At 36.5% G+C, this 15,730-nt stretch overlaps 1 protein-coding gene across 1 annotated transcript in view; it reads right to left on the reverse strand.

Moving 5' to 3' along the window:
- PARPBP (PARP1 binding protein) overlaps positions 1–15,730 on the reverse strand; it is a gene marked incomplete at both ends in the record, with an annotated part of 55,303 nt that overhangs the window by 31,939 nt on the left and 7,634 nt on the right. Inside the window, 4 exons of the mRNA XM_082481980.1 lie at positions 6,475–6,629; positions 8,963–9,133; positions 10,690–10,800; positions 12,518–12,748. Of these exons, the coding sequence (XP_082338106.1) occupies positions 6,475–6,629; positions 8,963–9,133; positions 10,690–10,800; positions 12,518–12,748 (668 nt within the window). The remainder of the gene's footprint in view (positions 1–6,474; positions 6,630–8,962; positions 9,134–10,689; positions 10,801–12,517; positions 12,749–15,730) is intronic.

The following is a 15,730-nucleotide window of genomic DNA, read 5'->3' on the forward strand; positions in this document are numbered from 1 at the left end:
TCTATATGCTGGAGCAGCTCTGAGGTAGGGAGGAGCTCTTCTATTGCACAGACAAGAGACTCGTTGAGAGCTTGTAAATCAGTTTGTTATAGACAACCCAACACATGTAAGGAAAGAAGCAAAGTATTCTTTAAAGCAACTCTCAGCACGCTTTGTATCACAGAACCTGGTTCTTACAGGGCACTTCACCACCACCACCTCAACATCTGCTGGAAGAGCATCAAAATGGGATACAAGCAATCAAGATTTCTAGAAGGTGTCATGGATACTGGATGAGCAACACAGCTGGGTCTGCTATTCACTAACTGTGGGAGCTAGTCCTTGGAAGATAGACCGTGTGTATAGCAGATTGTGAAGGACGCCTTAACCTTGAGACTAGATAACAGGAAAGTTGGCAGAAAGAGTAAAACAAGAACAGGTGTCAGCAAGAAAAATAACGCTTGAGCAAGATTAAACAATATGCTAATGTTAACCAATCATGGGTGAAATAACCCTGCGTGCTCGCCGCATGCACAAAGCGAGACAGCCAATCAAACAATGCGTGATCGCGTGTACAAGATATGAATGACTATATATGTAACCCGAGTGTTAACAATAAACGGAGCTTAGCAGAGATTGACGCTAACATACATCGTATCGGTGTGCTTGCTCCCCTCTACCTGGCCGCAACAACTAACAACGAAGAATTGGTCAGGGATGTGGAGAGGAAAAAAAAATGACAAAAATAACCAATGGGAGCCTTGGCAGTAGCAATCATGAATTAGTGGAGTTCAAGATCCTAGGGGAACAAGGAAAAGTAGCAGAGTATAGACTGTGAATTTAGGAGAGCAGATTTCAGCTTATTCAGTGAACTGGTACATGGAATCCCATGTGAGAAAGTTCTAAAAGGCAAAGGAGGTCAGGAAAGCCGACGTTTTATTAATGACAGCATATTACAAGCACAAAAACAGTCCACCACAATAGTCAGAAAAATGTGTAGAAATATCAGTAGACCAGCTTGGCTAAACAGTGAACTGATGACAGAGCTTCAATGCAGAAAGGCCTTACACAGGATGGTGAAGAAGGGACAGGTTACAATAAAATAATTTGGAAACACTGCCTGGGGATTTAGGGATGTTTTCAGGAAAGCCAAAGCTCAGCTGGAGTTGAGATTTGCAAGGAATGTTAAAGGAGCTTCATCTGCTGCTTTTGTATTAAAAGGCTGAACAAAGAAAATGAGGGACCTTTGCTGAAAGGCAGGAGATTTTGCAACAGTGGACACAGATAAAACCGAGGTACTCAATGCCATCTTTGCCTCAGTCTTCACCAACATGGTCTCCCAGGCCTCTGATTAGAGAAAGTTTGCAAAACTAAGGCTAAGGATGAAGTCAGGGTCTACTTGACAGAAATGAGCCTGTGTAAGTCCATAGAACCAAATAGGCTGCATCCAAGAGCACTGATAGAACTGGCTGATGTCCTCATAAGGCCGCTCTATACCATCTTTGAAAAGTCATGGTGATCAGGGGAGGTCCCTGACAAATGGGGAAAAGCAAATGTACGTAAAAAGACCAAAAGGACAGTTTGGGGAACAACAGGTTTATCAGTCTCACTTTGTTCCCTGAGAAAATAACGTAAACAGCCCTCTGAGAAAACATTTCTGGGCATGTGAAGGATTAGGTGGTGGCTGGTAATGGTAAGCATGGATTTATCAAGTGTAAGTTATGCCAATTTGTTTGCTTCCTACAATAAAATGACTGGCTTTGCAGACCAGGGGAGAATGGTAGATGCCATTTACCTTGACTGTAGCCAGGCTTTCAACACTGTCAGATAATACTCTCAACTTATAAGTTTGGATGCTACAGTCTGGATGGACTTCAACCAGATGAGTTGAAAACTGGTCAGATGATCAGCCTCAGAAGGTAGTAAATGTGTACCATATAAGGAGGCCAGCAACAAATAGAGTACCATAGGGGCCTATCCTGTAACCTACTTTTCTTAAATATCTTTGTCAGTGATTCAGTGATAAAAATACATGCTCATCAAGTTTGCAGATGACACAAAATTGGATGGAACAGTCAATATGCTTGAGGGCAGAGCTGCCACGCAGATACCTAAACAGACAGGAAGAACGGACTGACAGAAACCATATGAAATTCAACATGAATTTCATGCAAAGTTTTAGAAAGGGATAACCCCTTGCAATGATACAGGCTGGGGACCAGCTCTATGCAAAAGAACCTGGGAGTCTTGGTACACGTTCAGCAAGCTAACTGTGAGCCAGGAGTGTGCCTTGGCAGCAAAGGCCAACAGTATCCTTGGCTGCATCAACAGTAGCATAGCCAGTAGTCTGAGGAATGTGATTATCCCTCTCTAATCAGCACTCATTGGACCAAGTTTAGAATACTGCATCCAGTTTTGGGCCCCCCAGTCCAGGAAAGGCACTGATAAACTGGAGCACGTTCAGCAGAAGGCTGCCAAGATGGTCAGGGAGACATGCTTTGTGAGAAGCAGCTAAAGGAACAGCTTGTTCAGTCTGGAGAAGAGAAGACTTCAGGGGGATCTACCAACAGATTTTCAATACCTTCAAGAAGGTAACCAGGAAGATGGAGCCAGGTTCCTCATGCCAGCAGTTAGTGGAAGGAAAGTGACAGCAGGCATAAACTGAAACAAGAGAGGTCCCAACTCGATACAAGGAAATAAAACTTTTCACCATGAGAACACTCAAGCAGTGGAACAGGTTGCCAAGAGGGAGACTGAAAACCTCCAAGGATGAAGACTGCACAAAGCTTGACTGGATAAAGCCCTGATTAACCTAGTCTGCCCCCATAATTGACTCTGCTTTGAGCAGGATGTTGGACCAGAAGCTTCCTGATATTCCTTCCAACGTGAATTATTCTATGATCCTATGTTTAAGGACTCCTACGGACAATGTTTTGCACACACTTGCACAACTTTCCAGCAACTTCAGAACACAAAACTCCAGGGCTGCGTGAATGCTATCCAGTTAACTCAAACATTCAGTACAAGACTGGATAAAGTCTCATATGCTTTCTCTCCCAAAATACTACAGCATCTCCAGATGCAATCACAGCTTCACAAAGGCAACACATAAGAAATAGCATTTTCCCTGTCAAGGGAAAGCTTAGTACACTAATCCACGGGCATGATCAATTCAAGCTGTATAACTTCTACAGTCAACTGTAGAAGACTGCTCACAGACCTGAAATGAAGACCCACTCCAAAGCACCACACTCGCTCAACTGTGTTGAATAAAACAACACAGCTAACTTCACATTTACACAGCTACTAATGTGAGCTGTGCAATAGTGTCACCTAGTGGTCAGTACTTACAGAGAAGTCAGGGCCCAATTCAAGAAAATTTACTGCCCATACCAACTTTGCCACTCTACGAAATCAGTGGGGACTTTTAAAGTATATATATGTATATATATATACGTATATATATACACATACACACATATATAAACCAACTAATAGAGTAACCAATAAGAAAAATGCCTTTGCATCATTCAGTTTTAAGTCACATGCCTCTTATGAACTTGAAAAAAGTCCTTCCAGAAACGGAATAAGTTCTTTCCAGATGCAAGCATTATTATCTGGCCTAAAAGAGAAGGATTTCCAGAACGATGGATTAGTACTGCACTTTTTCATTTATACAAACAGAAAAGAGTTTCCAGATTCTTAGGTGTATAATAATCATACAGTTCACTGACAAATACAACATTGATATGTTTCTTGTCAAGAAACAGGCACAAAAAGTAGAACATCCAAGCTCTCTTTTTACTGTGTAAACATTGCCCAATGTCCAAGTATTACATGTACAGAATCTGTAAAGTTTTAGGGTTACAGTTTTTACAGCATCCCCAAACTTTAAGGAATGTTCATGCTACTGATTCTTGAAAGATTAGTTGTTTCTTCTAATCTTAGACATTTGGAATATGAGGGAAAGCAAACTTGAACTATTTCAAAATTCGAGAGATTTGTCAGAATGTTTGTTCTGCTCAGCAAATACACCTTGAAACTACCAAAGTTCATTATATCTTTCCATTTTTTTCTATTATCAGGTCTGCTTACACTTTGTGCCATGTTTAAATCAAATCACCATAGTTTCGTTATCCCTTCCCTCACATCCACTGTTCACTTTCTTAGCCCAATGACTTGGGAATGAGAAATACATTTTTGTTACTCTCCATAGGTTAGCAGATACTTGGTTGCACCATATCTCCTATGTTCAAAATATTCTTAAGCACATTCCATCACTGTCCAGTATCTTCAATCCAGTTCCTATGTTTGCAAAGCAGAGGAACTTGACTTAGGGAGATGAAGAAAACATCTTTCAAATACGTGTTCCACAGTGACCCAGAATTTATTTGGCTACTTTGTATTTTATGCAAGTTCAAGTTTCATAAGATCTCCTCTGTAACAAGATGAAACTGAAATAACAGACTTCTAATCATTAAGTAAACAACCAAAAATACTGCATTTTTCCTGTGACATTGCAAATACTGAGACCTGTTTTTTTGCAGTTTGGCTAATCTCTACATCAGAGAAACAGCAACACCACTGATAGGTTGTCCAGTTTGGTCTTAGATTTCTCAGCAGGCTTCTAAAGAATAAGCAACTGAAACTTTTCCTGCTTTGCTGCTTCCCACTCCCCCACCCCCACACACACACTGTTCTTTAGATTGCAGTAGTAACAGAACTAGAGATTTTTTTTGTTTAAAACTACATCTTCTGGAATTCATAACAACTGTCACATCACAGGCATAGCATACAGACAGTCTTTGCTCATATGGCTACCAAACACTTAAGTATCTTTTTGTTCACCAGTGTTGTGACACTTAGCTGTATACTAGCCCTATAATATTTGAGAACTTCAGCATACTAAGAAAAATTCTTTCAAAGACCGATTTGTATATTTCTGTAAGCACTGAGCTACTACACAGATACATATATAAAAACAATAATAGTATTTTACACCATTAGGTTATAAAGCCCATATAGAGTACAATAGATACTAGAAACACACAGTACAGCTAACATCCATTCTTGGTCAGTGACACAGCCAACGACACACACAGGTATACATACAACCTAATGAACATGCCAGAAATCTGACATTAGTGACACTTATATCCCAGAACAAATGGGACAGCAGGTACAGCAGAGAAAGCAAAAGAATAAATAGCTGAATGAAAAGAATTTCCAAGCTCCAGAGAATTCTCCCAATTAGAAACTCATAATTCCCAGCAACTATCCCACTCTGATTTTTCTCTTAAATGCGCCTTAAACAGAATGGTAATTAACAAGATACAGCATTTTACGTTACACTTTGCTGAACCATATATACCTGAAAAAAGTGGTCTTTGCACCCCAAAAAGTAAGTTCATGCACATAAATGTTTTTCCATTTCTTGTTTTTAATCAATGTACAGTTTATGATTTAAATAAAGAAAAAAGTGTACATTAGATGTTGAATCAAAAGTTTTCTTTAATCACAGCACAGACAGTGTGTCTCTAGCATCCAGGATGTTGAAATGAAAGAACAAAGAAGCAGAATTAAAAAGTAAAACAAAAACTGCAAAATTACTTCAGAAATACTTCCTGCTTCCAGCTTCAATGCAATCTGAACAGTGATTTATATAATGCTTATGGTTTGCTTGTAACATTTTGTTTTCAACTGTGTGGATTAGACTCAATTTAAACCACAAAAATATTCTTTAGTATCAAGGACAGAACTATTACAGCTAATTTGCTAACGTTTTGTACAAAAAAATTACTGACTATAAATGAAAAAAAATTACCAACTTCTATAATGTTTAAGAAAATTGTTCTTCTCTCTGTACTAATATCAGTACTTACCAATTCAAATTCCTGTGTTACACTTACACTTATCTCTAATTAATCTCACATTTATGAGCCTGCCCAAAAGATGAACTTCAGGTCTTCAAAAACATTCAAAATCAGTGACTTCACCAGAGCCTTCCTAAGAAATAATTCTTATGCTTTGCTTATGTAGTTAAAAAGAAGAGAAGAGAAAGGCTAAATAACCAGTGTCGTCATTTGTCAGCAGCAATAAAGACTTCTTCATATAAAGGTATATACAATGATATATACAAAGGGAAGTCATTAACAAGCAAGAAGTAGTAAAGAACATATCAGTTTATGTACTTACCAGACCCAAAGATTGAAATATTTGAAAGTTCATTTACAGCTAGGTAACCAACAAAATAGCCATACATACACTGATTTGACAGAAATTTAATACAAAGAATAACCTCAAAAATCTATAAGCTTACCCCATTTATTTTTTTAATATTTATATTTTCTAATAAGGTTTAAGTTTTAAACATTTACTCTGAATTATTAAATAAGTAAATGATTAGATTTTTTCTTTCCCCCTCTGAGACACATGAACAAGAAAAAAAAAAAAAAGGTGGTCCACAAGACAAAAATATAACAGAAATCCTATTACCTTGGATTTAAGATTTCACCAACAGTTTCCTGCAGTTTGTCAATAAAATTAACAAAGTTTGAAAGACCCTTTACGTGGGCTTTTAAAGGATCAAACAATGAAGATGCACAGCCTCTTCCTCCAAGTTCTACGGTTCGGATAAAAGATGTTGCCATCTATTAGGAGAAATATTCAGAAATATGAAACTGTAGACATACGCGAAATGTACGCGTGTTGAAGTGAGCTTCTCCTACAGATTTGCAAACAGTATATAACAGCTGGTTGATAGCAGAAATAATTTAACTGAAATCAATAGAATATCTCTTAATGGCAAGCTTTGTACGTAAATATTTGCAAGATCAATACTTAAATAGTGCAGCAGTATAAAATACCTCAAGCCAAAGCAAAAATGACCCAGCTAATTTGATATTTACATTGACCTTTTGATAGCTCAGAAAAAACTTTATTAACACAGGCTATAGATTTTTGTTGTTGCTGCTTTTTAAATGCTTATGCTGATCTCACAAAAACTACTCATATTCAGAGGCCTGTCTATGAACCAAGAACAATTTTAATATAAGCATGTGAAAGTTGACTATTTATTTTCAGAGGTGCAAATAAAAATAATGCATACTCAAAGCTTCTGAAAAGTTATGACTGTTAAGGCTTCTATCACCACAGGTACCCAATTCTGAAAGTTTCCATGCATTTTTATATACTATAAAGACACTGAAAATAGGACATGTCCCAAAAGCAGTACTCCTTAAAGGACAACCCCTCAAATTTTAAAGCAACAGTCAGAATAAAAGACTTAGCAGTTCTCCAGAAAGGTGAAAGTAAAGATAACAATCCAATATGGTTGACAAAGATGCAGTAATATTAATTCTACATATAAATTTTAATTTCATATTATACAGCTAAATCATAAAGCTCTTAGAACTAGAGAGAGTACAACTGGAATTACTCTAGCAAAGAAAGTAAACCTGCCAGTATTCCTGCCTTTGTGCTAAAGATTTCCTGTGGATCAAGTACAGTTCATAGGACCTTGCCTTCCCAATGGAAAATATTCTGGCTTTGCAAGATTTCTACAAGACACAGATGCCAGAAAAGACGACTTTACACGGTAGAGAAGTTTCCCTTCTGGCAACTGTTCGGAAGAGGTAATAAATCCAGTCCAAACACATACTTTTTTTATACAATGTTAACAGAGCATTAGGAGCTAAAATAATTAATCCTGGAACTAAGATTTCACAAATTTTCCATATTTATTCAACCATAAAACACTGAGAATGCAGCTGCTTCAGTGACTGTTACATACCCGTACTGTTTTTCCTTGGTCTGCTGTTGTCTGCACTGAGGCCACTGTGCATGCAAAATTTGATTATTTTGAATATGAGGGACCACAGTGGTTCTTTGGAGAAAGAATTCTTACTCATTTTATTCCAACTATTTTTGAGATGGCTCTGTACTGACTATAACTACTATAAGTGTAAATGCATCTCACATACCAAACTAGATTCTTTAGCAACAAGCCTCTGTGAGCACCACATGTTGATGCTGTAGCTTTTTATATTCCAACACAAGGGCACTGAGGAAAGACTATACCACTGTCTTGAGGGTTTTTTCCAGGTCTGTATCTTTGAGAATAAAATGAGCAAGTACGTCCCATACCAATCACATCGTGAAGAGTATCTGAAGACTGATCAAGCTGCAAGTGACCAGAAAGCACTACCCTCCCCAAAATCTGAGTCAAAGCTGAAAAAAATGCAATACTGCCCTTTCAAATTGTGGCCTCTGTTCCAGTGTACGTGTCAAAGGTGAGGTTTTGTCACCAGGTTGCTCTAAGAAAAGCAATTTGTACACAGAAATACTTTAGGTTCCAGATGTCTCAAGTTTAACATGCACAGAAAAATGCTGGTTTCCTATTTAACCAAAATACTTAGAGCACTTCAAAACTGAAATGCATTGTAATGCATTGTTACTGGCTTGATTTTGTTAATGTTAATGCTGATTTGTGAAATTCATTTAACCCAACCTCATCACTTTCAGAGGTATTTGGTAAGCAGCAACATCTAGTCTAATGCCATCTTTTCTTTGATATGCATACTCATGACCTCACTTCACACTATTTACTGAATTTTCAAAATTTTAAAAGCAATAATACAAAGCATAACTTATATTCATGTTTAAGATAGTAAACTTTTTCAGGATTTCAGTCACTGTCTGGGATGAACTGTCTCGATGTCTGTTTTTACGATATCATATTTTAGAGCTCAAGAGGTACACATGCATACAATTATTTTTCTGTGCATCTTCAGATATCATGACCTAGCAAGAACCCATTTCTTCCCATAGAATCTCTGTTGTGTCTTTTTAACCTAGAAACCATCCATATTTATGGTGTTTTTTGACTCAGCTTGCAAATGTCAGTCTTGCATGACATTAAAGCAAGATTTTTTTTTATAGATCTATTTCATTGCCTAGAGCAAGTTTTGTTTGACACACATACCAGGAAAATGGACATTTTTCTCTTCTGTGAGGCATGTTTTAGGTTAGTGAAGGCTTCTCTATCAAGTCCTCTGTCAGGAACATTTAGAATATGAGCCAATGCTAGATCATCCTTAGAATTCACCAACAGGCTTAAATATGAACACATGCACTTCTTTGCCAGGATTGTCACCTGTATAAGAAACCATCACAAAAATCGGTCATCCTGCTGCTAAATTATGTTCCATTTTTTTTGAAAGCTAATTAGATATGTACTGATATGATTTTTTTGAAAAGTAAGAATTTCACTTTGCATAATTTCAAAATGCTACTTTATGTATGGGGATTCTGGAAGTATTGACAAAAGCAAGCATGATTAATATGTTAAAATTATGTATACTGTACTTGAATATTCACAAAATATTTGAGGGTTGGATCGCTAGCTACTAAAATTAGCTATCAATTTCTACTTAGAAACCTCTTCACAGATATTCCTTTTCTATCCTATGGCAAAATACTAGCACTATTAAACCACATAAGGATTTGTCATTAACTTCAAATAGGCTTAGATTTTAAACAACTCTCCAGCTCTGCACCAGGTTCAGTATTTTTTCCTTTGGCTCCCAGGGGATTTCAATCACAGAACTCCACTGATTTAGTTTGGACATAAATTGTGACACAGCTCCACCTATATAACCAAAACATAACATTGTAATTGCTTACATTGCAGCATTGTTCTGGACCCTGTAAGAACAACAGTCCCAGAATTGAAGAATTTACAGTTTTGTCACAAGCAAAGAAAACAAAGACCAAAAACAGACCATTAACAAAAGGAAAAATAATGAAAAAAACTATATTAGCTATGGACTTTCTTCTTATCCAATGGGATGTATACAAGAAAAACATAGGCAGTAAAAAAACAAGCATACATGTGTGACAGTCTGAAAAGATAGATTTAAGAGAATGAAAAAAGAGCAAGTAATATTTTTACTACGCAAGTCAGAGCAGCAAGAAAGCCATCCTGTTAGTGGTAGAAGTGCTATCTAGGGGAGATGAGAAAGAGACTTCTCTTTCTGAGATAAGAAAAAGACTTTCTTATTCAGAAATATTTTGAGTCGTACCCAAATATTAAATTGAAATTGCCACTTATGAGAAAAGCAAGTTTGGAAATCACTACCACTCCAGCATTTCAAGCACTGTTATATTGTAATTCTGAGATTCTTGCTTTTGGGGTTGAAAGGGTAAAAGAAAAGAATCTATTATTCCCAGAAAGTCCTCAAGTCCTCCACTGGGACAGCCAAACCTTGTTTGCTTTGCTACAGCTACCACTACAGTGGCTATTCAGATTTCTTTCGTTTGTAAGGGAGTACAGGCTAACAAAATGAAATCGAAGAAGTTTACTTCACCTACCACTTCATTTTGCAACACTGGGAAAAATCATTTAACTCTTAGTCAAGACAACATTTGAGTGATGGTGTACTTGTAGAAGAATTTATTCCCTGGTGTTTCAAGGCAGATTAAATCTACATCGAGTGCCTGTCATAAAAGGACTGTCTTCCAGAATATAAGTTTCTGCACTTAGCCCCATACATACCCCTACAATATACTCAAGTGATACAGAGTTTGAATACACATTCTAGTTTTTTAAACCAGCAACACATTAATACCAATAATTGGAAAAGAAAACTATGTTATATTTCGTCTTTTCATTATATACAGAACATTACAAAAGAGAGAAATAATTTTTACCTTCACATTCTCCTGGCCCTGTCTTTTGACCGGTGTAGAAGGAGTAGAAAGAACAGAACCATTATTTTCTTGTACATTCATTATGCCAGAAATAAATTCCAACAGTTGAACCTTTAATAAAAAGATTAGAATAAACTTAAAATATGACTAGAAAGCAAAAGTAGTATTAAAGCCTGGTGAAATTATGTCTCCACCAGTTTGCTAGCATTTTGAGGTTAATGCAGCCCTTTCAACCTACTTTGGGGTTTAGTCTTTAAAAGTACAACCGTTTTAGTATGGAAATGAGGTGTAAGACTCAAATTAACTTAGAAAAGGTACCTCAAACAGTTATGCAATACACTCAGACTAAAAGCAAGAACATTTAACATGTTATACAATGTTTAGGAAGAGCTTATTAACCCACCCAAGTTCTCTATCTTCCCTATGAAAACGGGAAGAAAAAAAAAAAAATATAAAAAATTTGCAGTTTCCATGCCCTTCCTGAACTTCAGTTCTCTTTATAATCTCTTTTGTGCCTAATAATCACATGAGCATTTGAGTGTTGGTTCTCTGAACATTTAAAGAAGTAGGCAAGCTGGTTACCAGCATACTTGTCATGGAATCTTACAATAATTTAGGTTAAAAGGGACCTACAGAGATCATCTAGTACAAACTCATGCTTGAAACAGGACCAGTTTGACCAGGTTGCTCAGGGACATGCTAAGCCACATTTTTAATATCTCCAAAGATGAGATTCCACATGTTTTCCAGACAACCTGTTCCAATGTTTGACCACTTTTTCATGGAGAAAGCTTTTAATTCTTACTAGGGCTGGAAGGTAAACAGTTTTAATCATGCTGTAACTAGCTATTCATGGTATGTTCATAATATACCTTAGTTCAATTAACGTTCGGTTACTGATATAGCTTCCCTCATATTAAAATGACCATCTAATTAAATATATGTCAAATTCAGAAGATGAAATAAACAGCAATTTGTTTAAGTCTGAAATGTTGAGAATAGGCATGAAAAGCAGACAATTAACTCCTCTCTAATTTTCATTAGAAGGTCAAAATATGTGCGTCTAATTCCAACCTTTTTTCAGTATCAGTATCCTTTGTCTTTTGACCTTTCCATGCTCTAGAGAGCACACAATCAAATAAAATCATGCAGAATGCTTGTGTTTCAAACTTATCTTAATTGCTGCTTACATGTATTTTTATCCAAAAACATCGAGATTAATCAAATTCATTTTTCATAGACTTTCATAGTCCAAGAGTGGAATACACACTGGAACTTTTCTAGTCTAGAACACGGCTCACATGCAGTGTCATAAGAACATCTGAGCTGCAATAAACTGCAACCAAGCTGCTGAGTGGCTGAAGTGGAACCTCTTCTGGTTTCTGGAAAAATCTAACATGGATCTACATGTAGTATAGGGAAGTTTTTGCTTTTAAGAGTGTGGTATTTTTAAAATGATAACGATGAAAAATATTTTGACTGCATATCAACATACAACCAAAACTCCATGACACATGTTAATCACTGAGCTTTGTTCCAGTCTTATCAAATCTTTACAGTTCATTTTTCAGTTCCATTTCTGGCAAAGAGTGATATACTCATAGAAGAGCTGTGGGACCCACTCATCCAGCAGGAAAACAGAAAGAATTTATTTGAATGAATTTAAGATCTCCTTAAAATTTAAACTCAACTGCTTCCCCAACAGAAGAGAAAAGTAACTTGAAAATAATTCAGAGCTCCTGTGTATATTTAGAAGTGTCACAAATCTATAACTGGAATCAAAAATATGTCAAAATAATATCAGAGATCAAACAAACAAAATACTTACAGGGGCTATGCTCTCATCTTCAGACACAAGTCCAAGACCATAGCACTTCTGATACACGTCTATTAGATCTAACATATTGCTTCTTTCTAAGAAGGCATGATAGGCTTTTTTTAGATCAGCATAATTTTCAGGTTCTTTCATGTTTTTGTATGATAATCCCAGTTTGTCATGTAACAAATATTTCCAAGTTTCCAACACATCACTAAGTGATACTGTGAAATCTCCATGGTGCTAATAGAACAGAAAAAAAAGCAAAAATATTATGGTTTGTATTCAGTATAGCTTTTAAAATAACTTTAAAACAAGTTGCACATATATATATATATTTTAAAAACTCTTTAAATAGTTAAGTTTATAATAAACAACGTTTTACTTATAGTTGAATTTCTTCCAGTGCTTTGCCTTCACAGCTGAGTTTTGCTATATGCAGTATTTGTTCCTGATCTTTAAAATTCCAGGTATGTATATTCAACTTTACTCATAAGAAAAGACATATTGACTTTCACAGGACTACTGCTTACATAAAGTTATTCATTTACAGAAATAGTTTTCGGCATGCCAGGTGTTTACATCCCAAAGTCAGTAAATATAGCTCTATTACCTTGCTTCAAGCAGTAATCTGAGAAAACATATGCCATATCCAAAAAAAAATGAGCCTTTTTCCCTGGGTCAGTACAATCATACTTTTGCATAACATTGACAGTGTTGCCATGCGGATTTAAAAAACACATTAAAGCAATGCACACCTATCCGTTACTAGTACCATAGCTAACATTAACTATATAGTATAGGCTATAGTTGTATACCCAGCTTCCGGCCCACTCTCCCTGTCAAAATTATTAGATTACATTCTGTGTGCCCCTCTGCCTTCTCCCCAACCTCCAAAAAGAAAAAAACAATTACAGTTAATCAGAAAATTAGCAGAATTAGTAGGGATTAACAGAGCTAATTTAAAAGAGCAGATAAAGTGGGAAAACAACACACAAGGGTAGCAAAATAACCAACAGCATTTTACTAGCAATTGAAGAACGTTTTCCTGTTCTAGGCAAAAAAGAAACTTCAAATTCATCACAAAGAAACTTAAGAGACTTGTATCACAGTTAGCAGTCCCTTACTCCTTTCCAACTGTTGAGAGGAGTGCTCTGTTGACCTTTGGTGGACAGAAGCAGAAAACATACCAAAGGAAATGACTAAAATAATGTTTAATTTACATGTTAGTTTATCATTTTTTTCCCCAAAGGATTTACATCAAAGTGGGGACATCTGCTATTACTACAGTATTAAGTAATCATTCCTAAGCACTTTTAAAAGAGTGAACATTTAATTGTAAAGCAATAAACTTGCAGTTTTGTTGTGCAGTTCTAAACTAAAAGGAAAAAAGGGAATAAACTTTTCTTTAAAAGTTATCTCTACATGGGAGAATACAAAAGACTAAGAATGAGAGGGACTGTATAGAATCTATAACGCTAAATGTAATCTCATTTATGAAGCAGAAGTAACTAAAGAAGCAAAGTTGTTAGCAAACCTGGCATAGTTGGAGGTTACAAGTATGGCAGCAGGGCACAAGTGGCAAGCAAAAAGGTGGAAATGTTACAGCAAAGAGGAATACATAGTGGAGCTGGAATTCACAGAAATTTAAAAACAAGCCAAGTAAGTGACAAAGTCCTGTTAGTTGAGTCACAAATCAAGTGATGTGTTACTGAAGGAAGTAGATTGCAAGCCAGCTGCCATCCAGTTGTATCAGTACGAAGATACAGGAGAGAGCAGTTATTGATGCACTCCAAGAAAGCAATAATTAAGTACAATATATAATCCTATTTGTTTAATCTTTGTCATTGTCTATTTTACTTTCAGTAAGGTACTGTTTTTTAAACCAAGTGATTCACAGGGGAGGGGAGGGGGGAATCTGCTCACTGAGCATCAGACATTTTAATTAAGTTTTCCTGTTCAGCATGAGAGTACAAGGAACTGGAAGAAATCTGAGCCTGTGTCTTGTGGCTGCCAGTAAAGGAGATGAGTGTATTGTCAATGGTTAAAGATGGCAATGCTGAGGAAGACAGAAAAATCAGTTTTACTTCCTGTAAACCAAGCTATGCACGCAAATAAAGAACTGCATCAAGATGCTACTTATACAAGTGAAAATACATAGTGAATTCTGCTACTAATTAGATTGTGCTAAAGGTAACAGCAACAAAACACAGGGGTTTGAATGCTGGAATACATATGTATTTCTGGCCTCAGTAATTCAGAATTTGGCCTTTTATTCACTAATTACTTGTTTACCTGTTTTTCATCTGTTGACCACTGACCCTGGACTTTCACTCCTGTACTGTTCTCTGCCTTTCCAAAATTCTAGCTGAGTTGCTAATCTCCCTACACACCCATACCTCATCATATTCTGTTTTCACCTTGCTCTTAATCTTGGTGTGTCATCCAATGTCCATCACAATCTCTGTTTTCTCATAGCCATGTTTATTGCAGACCTTTCCATACTACTATATTATACATCTTCCTGATGTCAGCTTCCCCACCACTTCTTCTTTCCCCTGAAATCTGTGACTTCCTTACTACTTGCTCTTATCCCCTCCTCTTTCCCAACTAGACTCCTCATTTTCATCCACACCCAGCTCTTTGATCTTGACCTTTTTTCAGCTGAGGTCCTTCTATTTGAGTTGGACCTCAGAACACATGCAAGAAGTAATTTTGCAACTGTAGCCAATTTTCCAGTTTTCACCAAAGAAACAGAGTTCATACTACTGGTATCTAAAACATTCCCCAGTATATGGCAGCAAAAAAGAGCAATATTACATGGTCATGTAATTCATTATGTAACATGATATAAATGCCCTGCAACTGAGAGACAACTTTCCCAATAGGCCTGGTTACATATATGATTCTGAAGCCCTGAGTCAACTATTTTGATATTGCCTAGACAAAGAACTATGAGTCAAAATGAAAGAGTACTCATGCATATTACTTTCAGAGCCCTTTTTTCCTTCTAATTTATGCATGGATTATGATAATTCAGCACTATGAACTTGCATGCTAGTCCACAGATTAGCAGAATATTAAAATCCCATATATACTTTCTGAAAAGCACTTGTTTTCCACTTCAGCCCCTCAAAAAATTAAGCATGTAATTATGTTATAAACCAATTTAAACAGATCAAAACAGCAGTAGGTTGGAAAAAAAAAAAAATGTTGTCTTCTAAC

The sequence above is a fragment of the Vanellus vanellus genome (assembly GCF_965231255.1).
Source record: "Vanellus vanellus genome assembly, chromosome: 1".
Classification (NCBI taxonomy): domain Eukaryota; kingdom Metazoa; phylum Chordata; class Aves; order Charadriiformes; family Charadriidae; genus Vanellus; species Vanellus vanellus.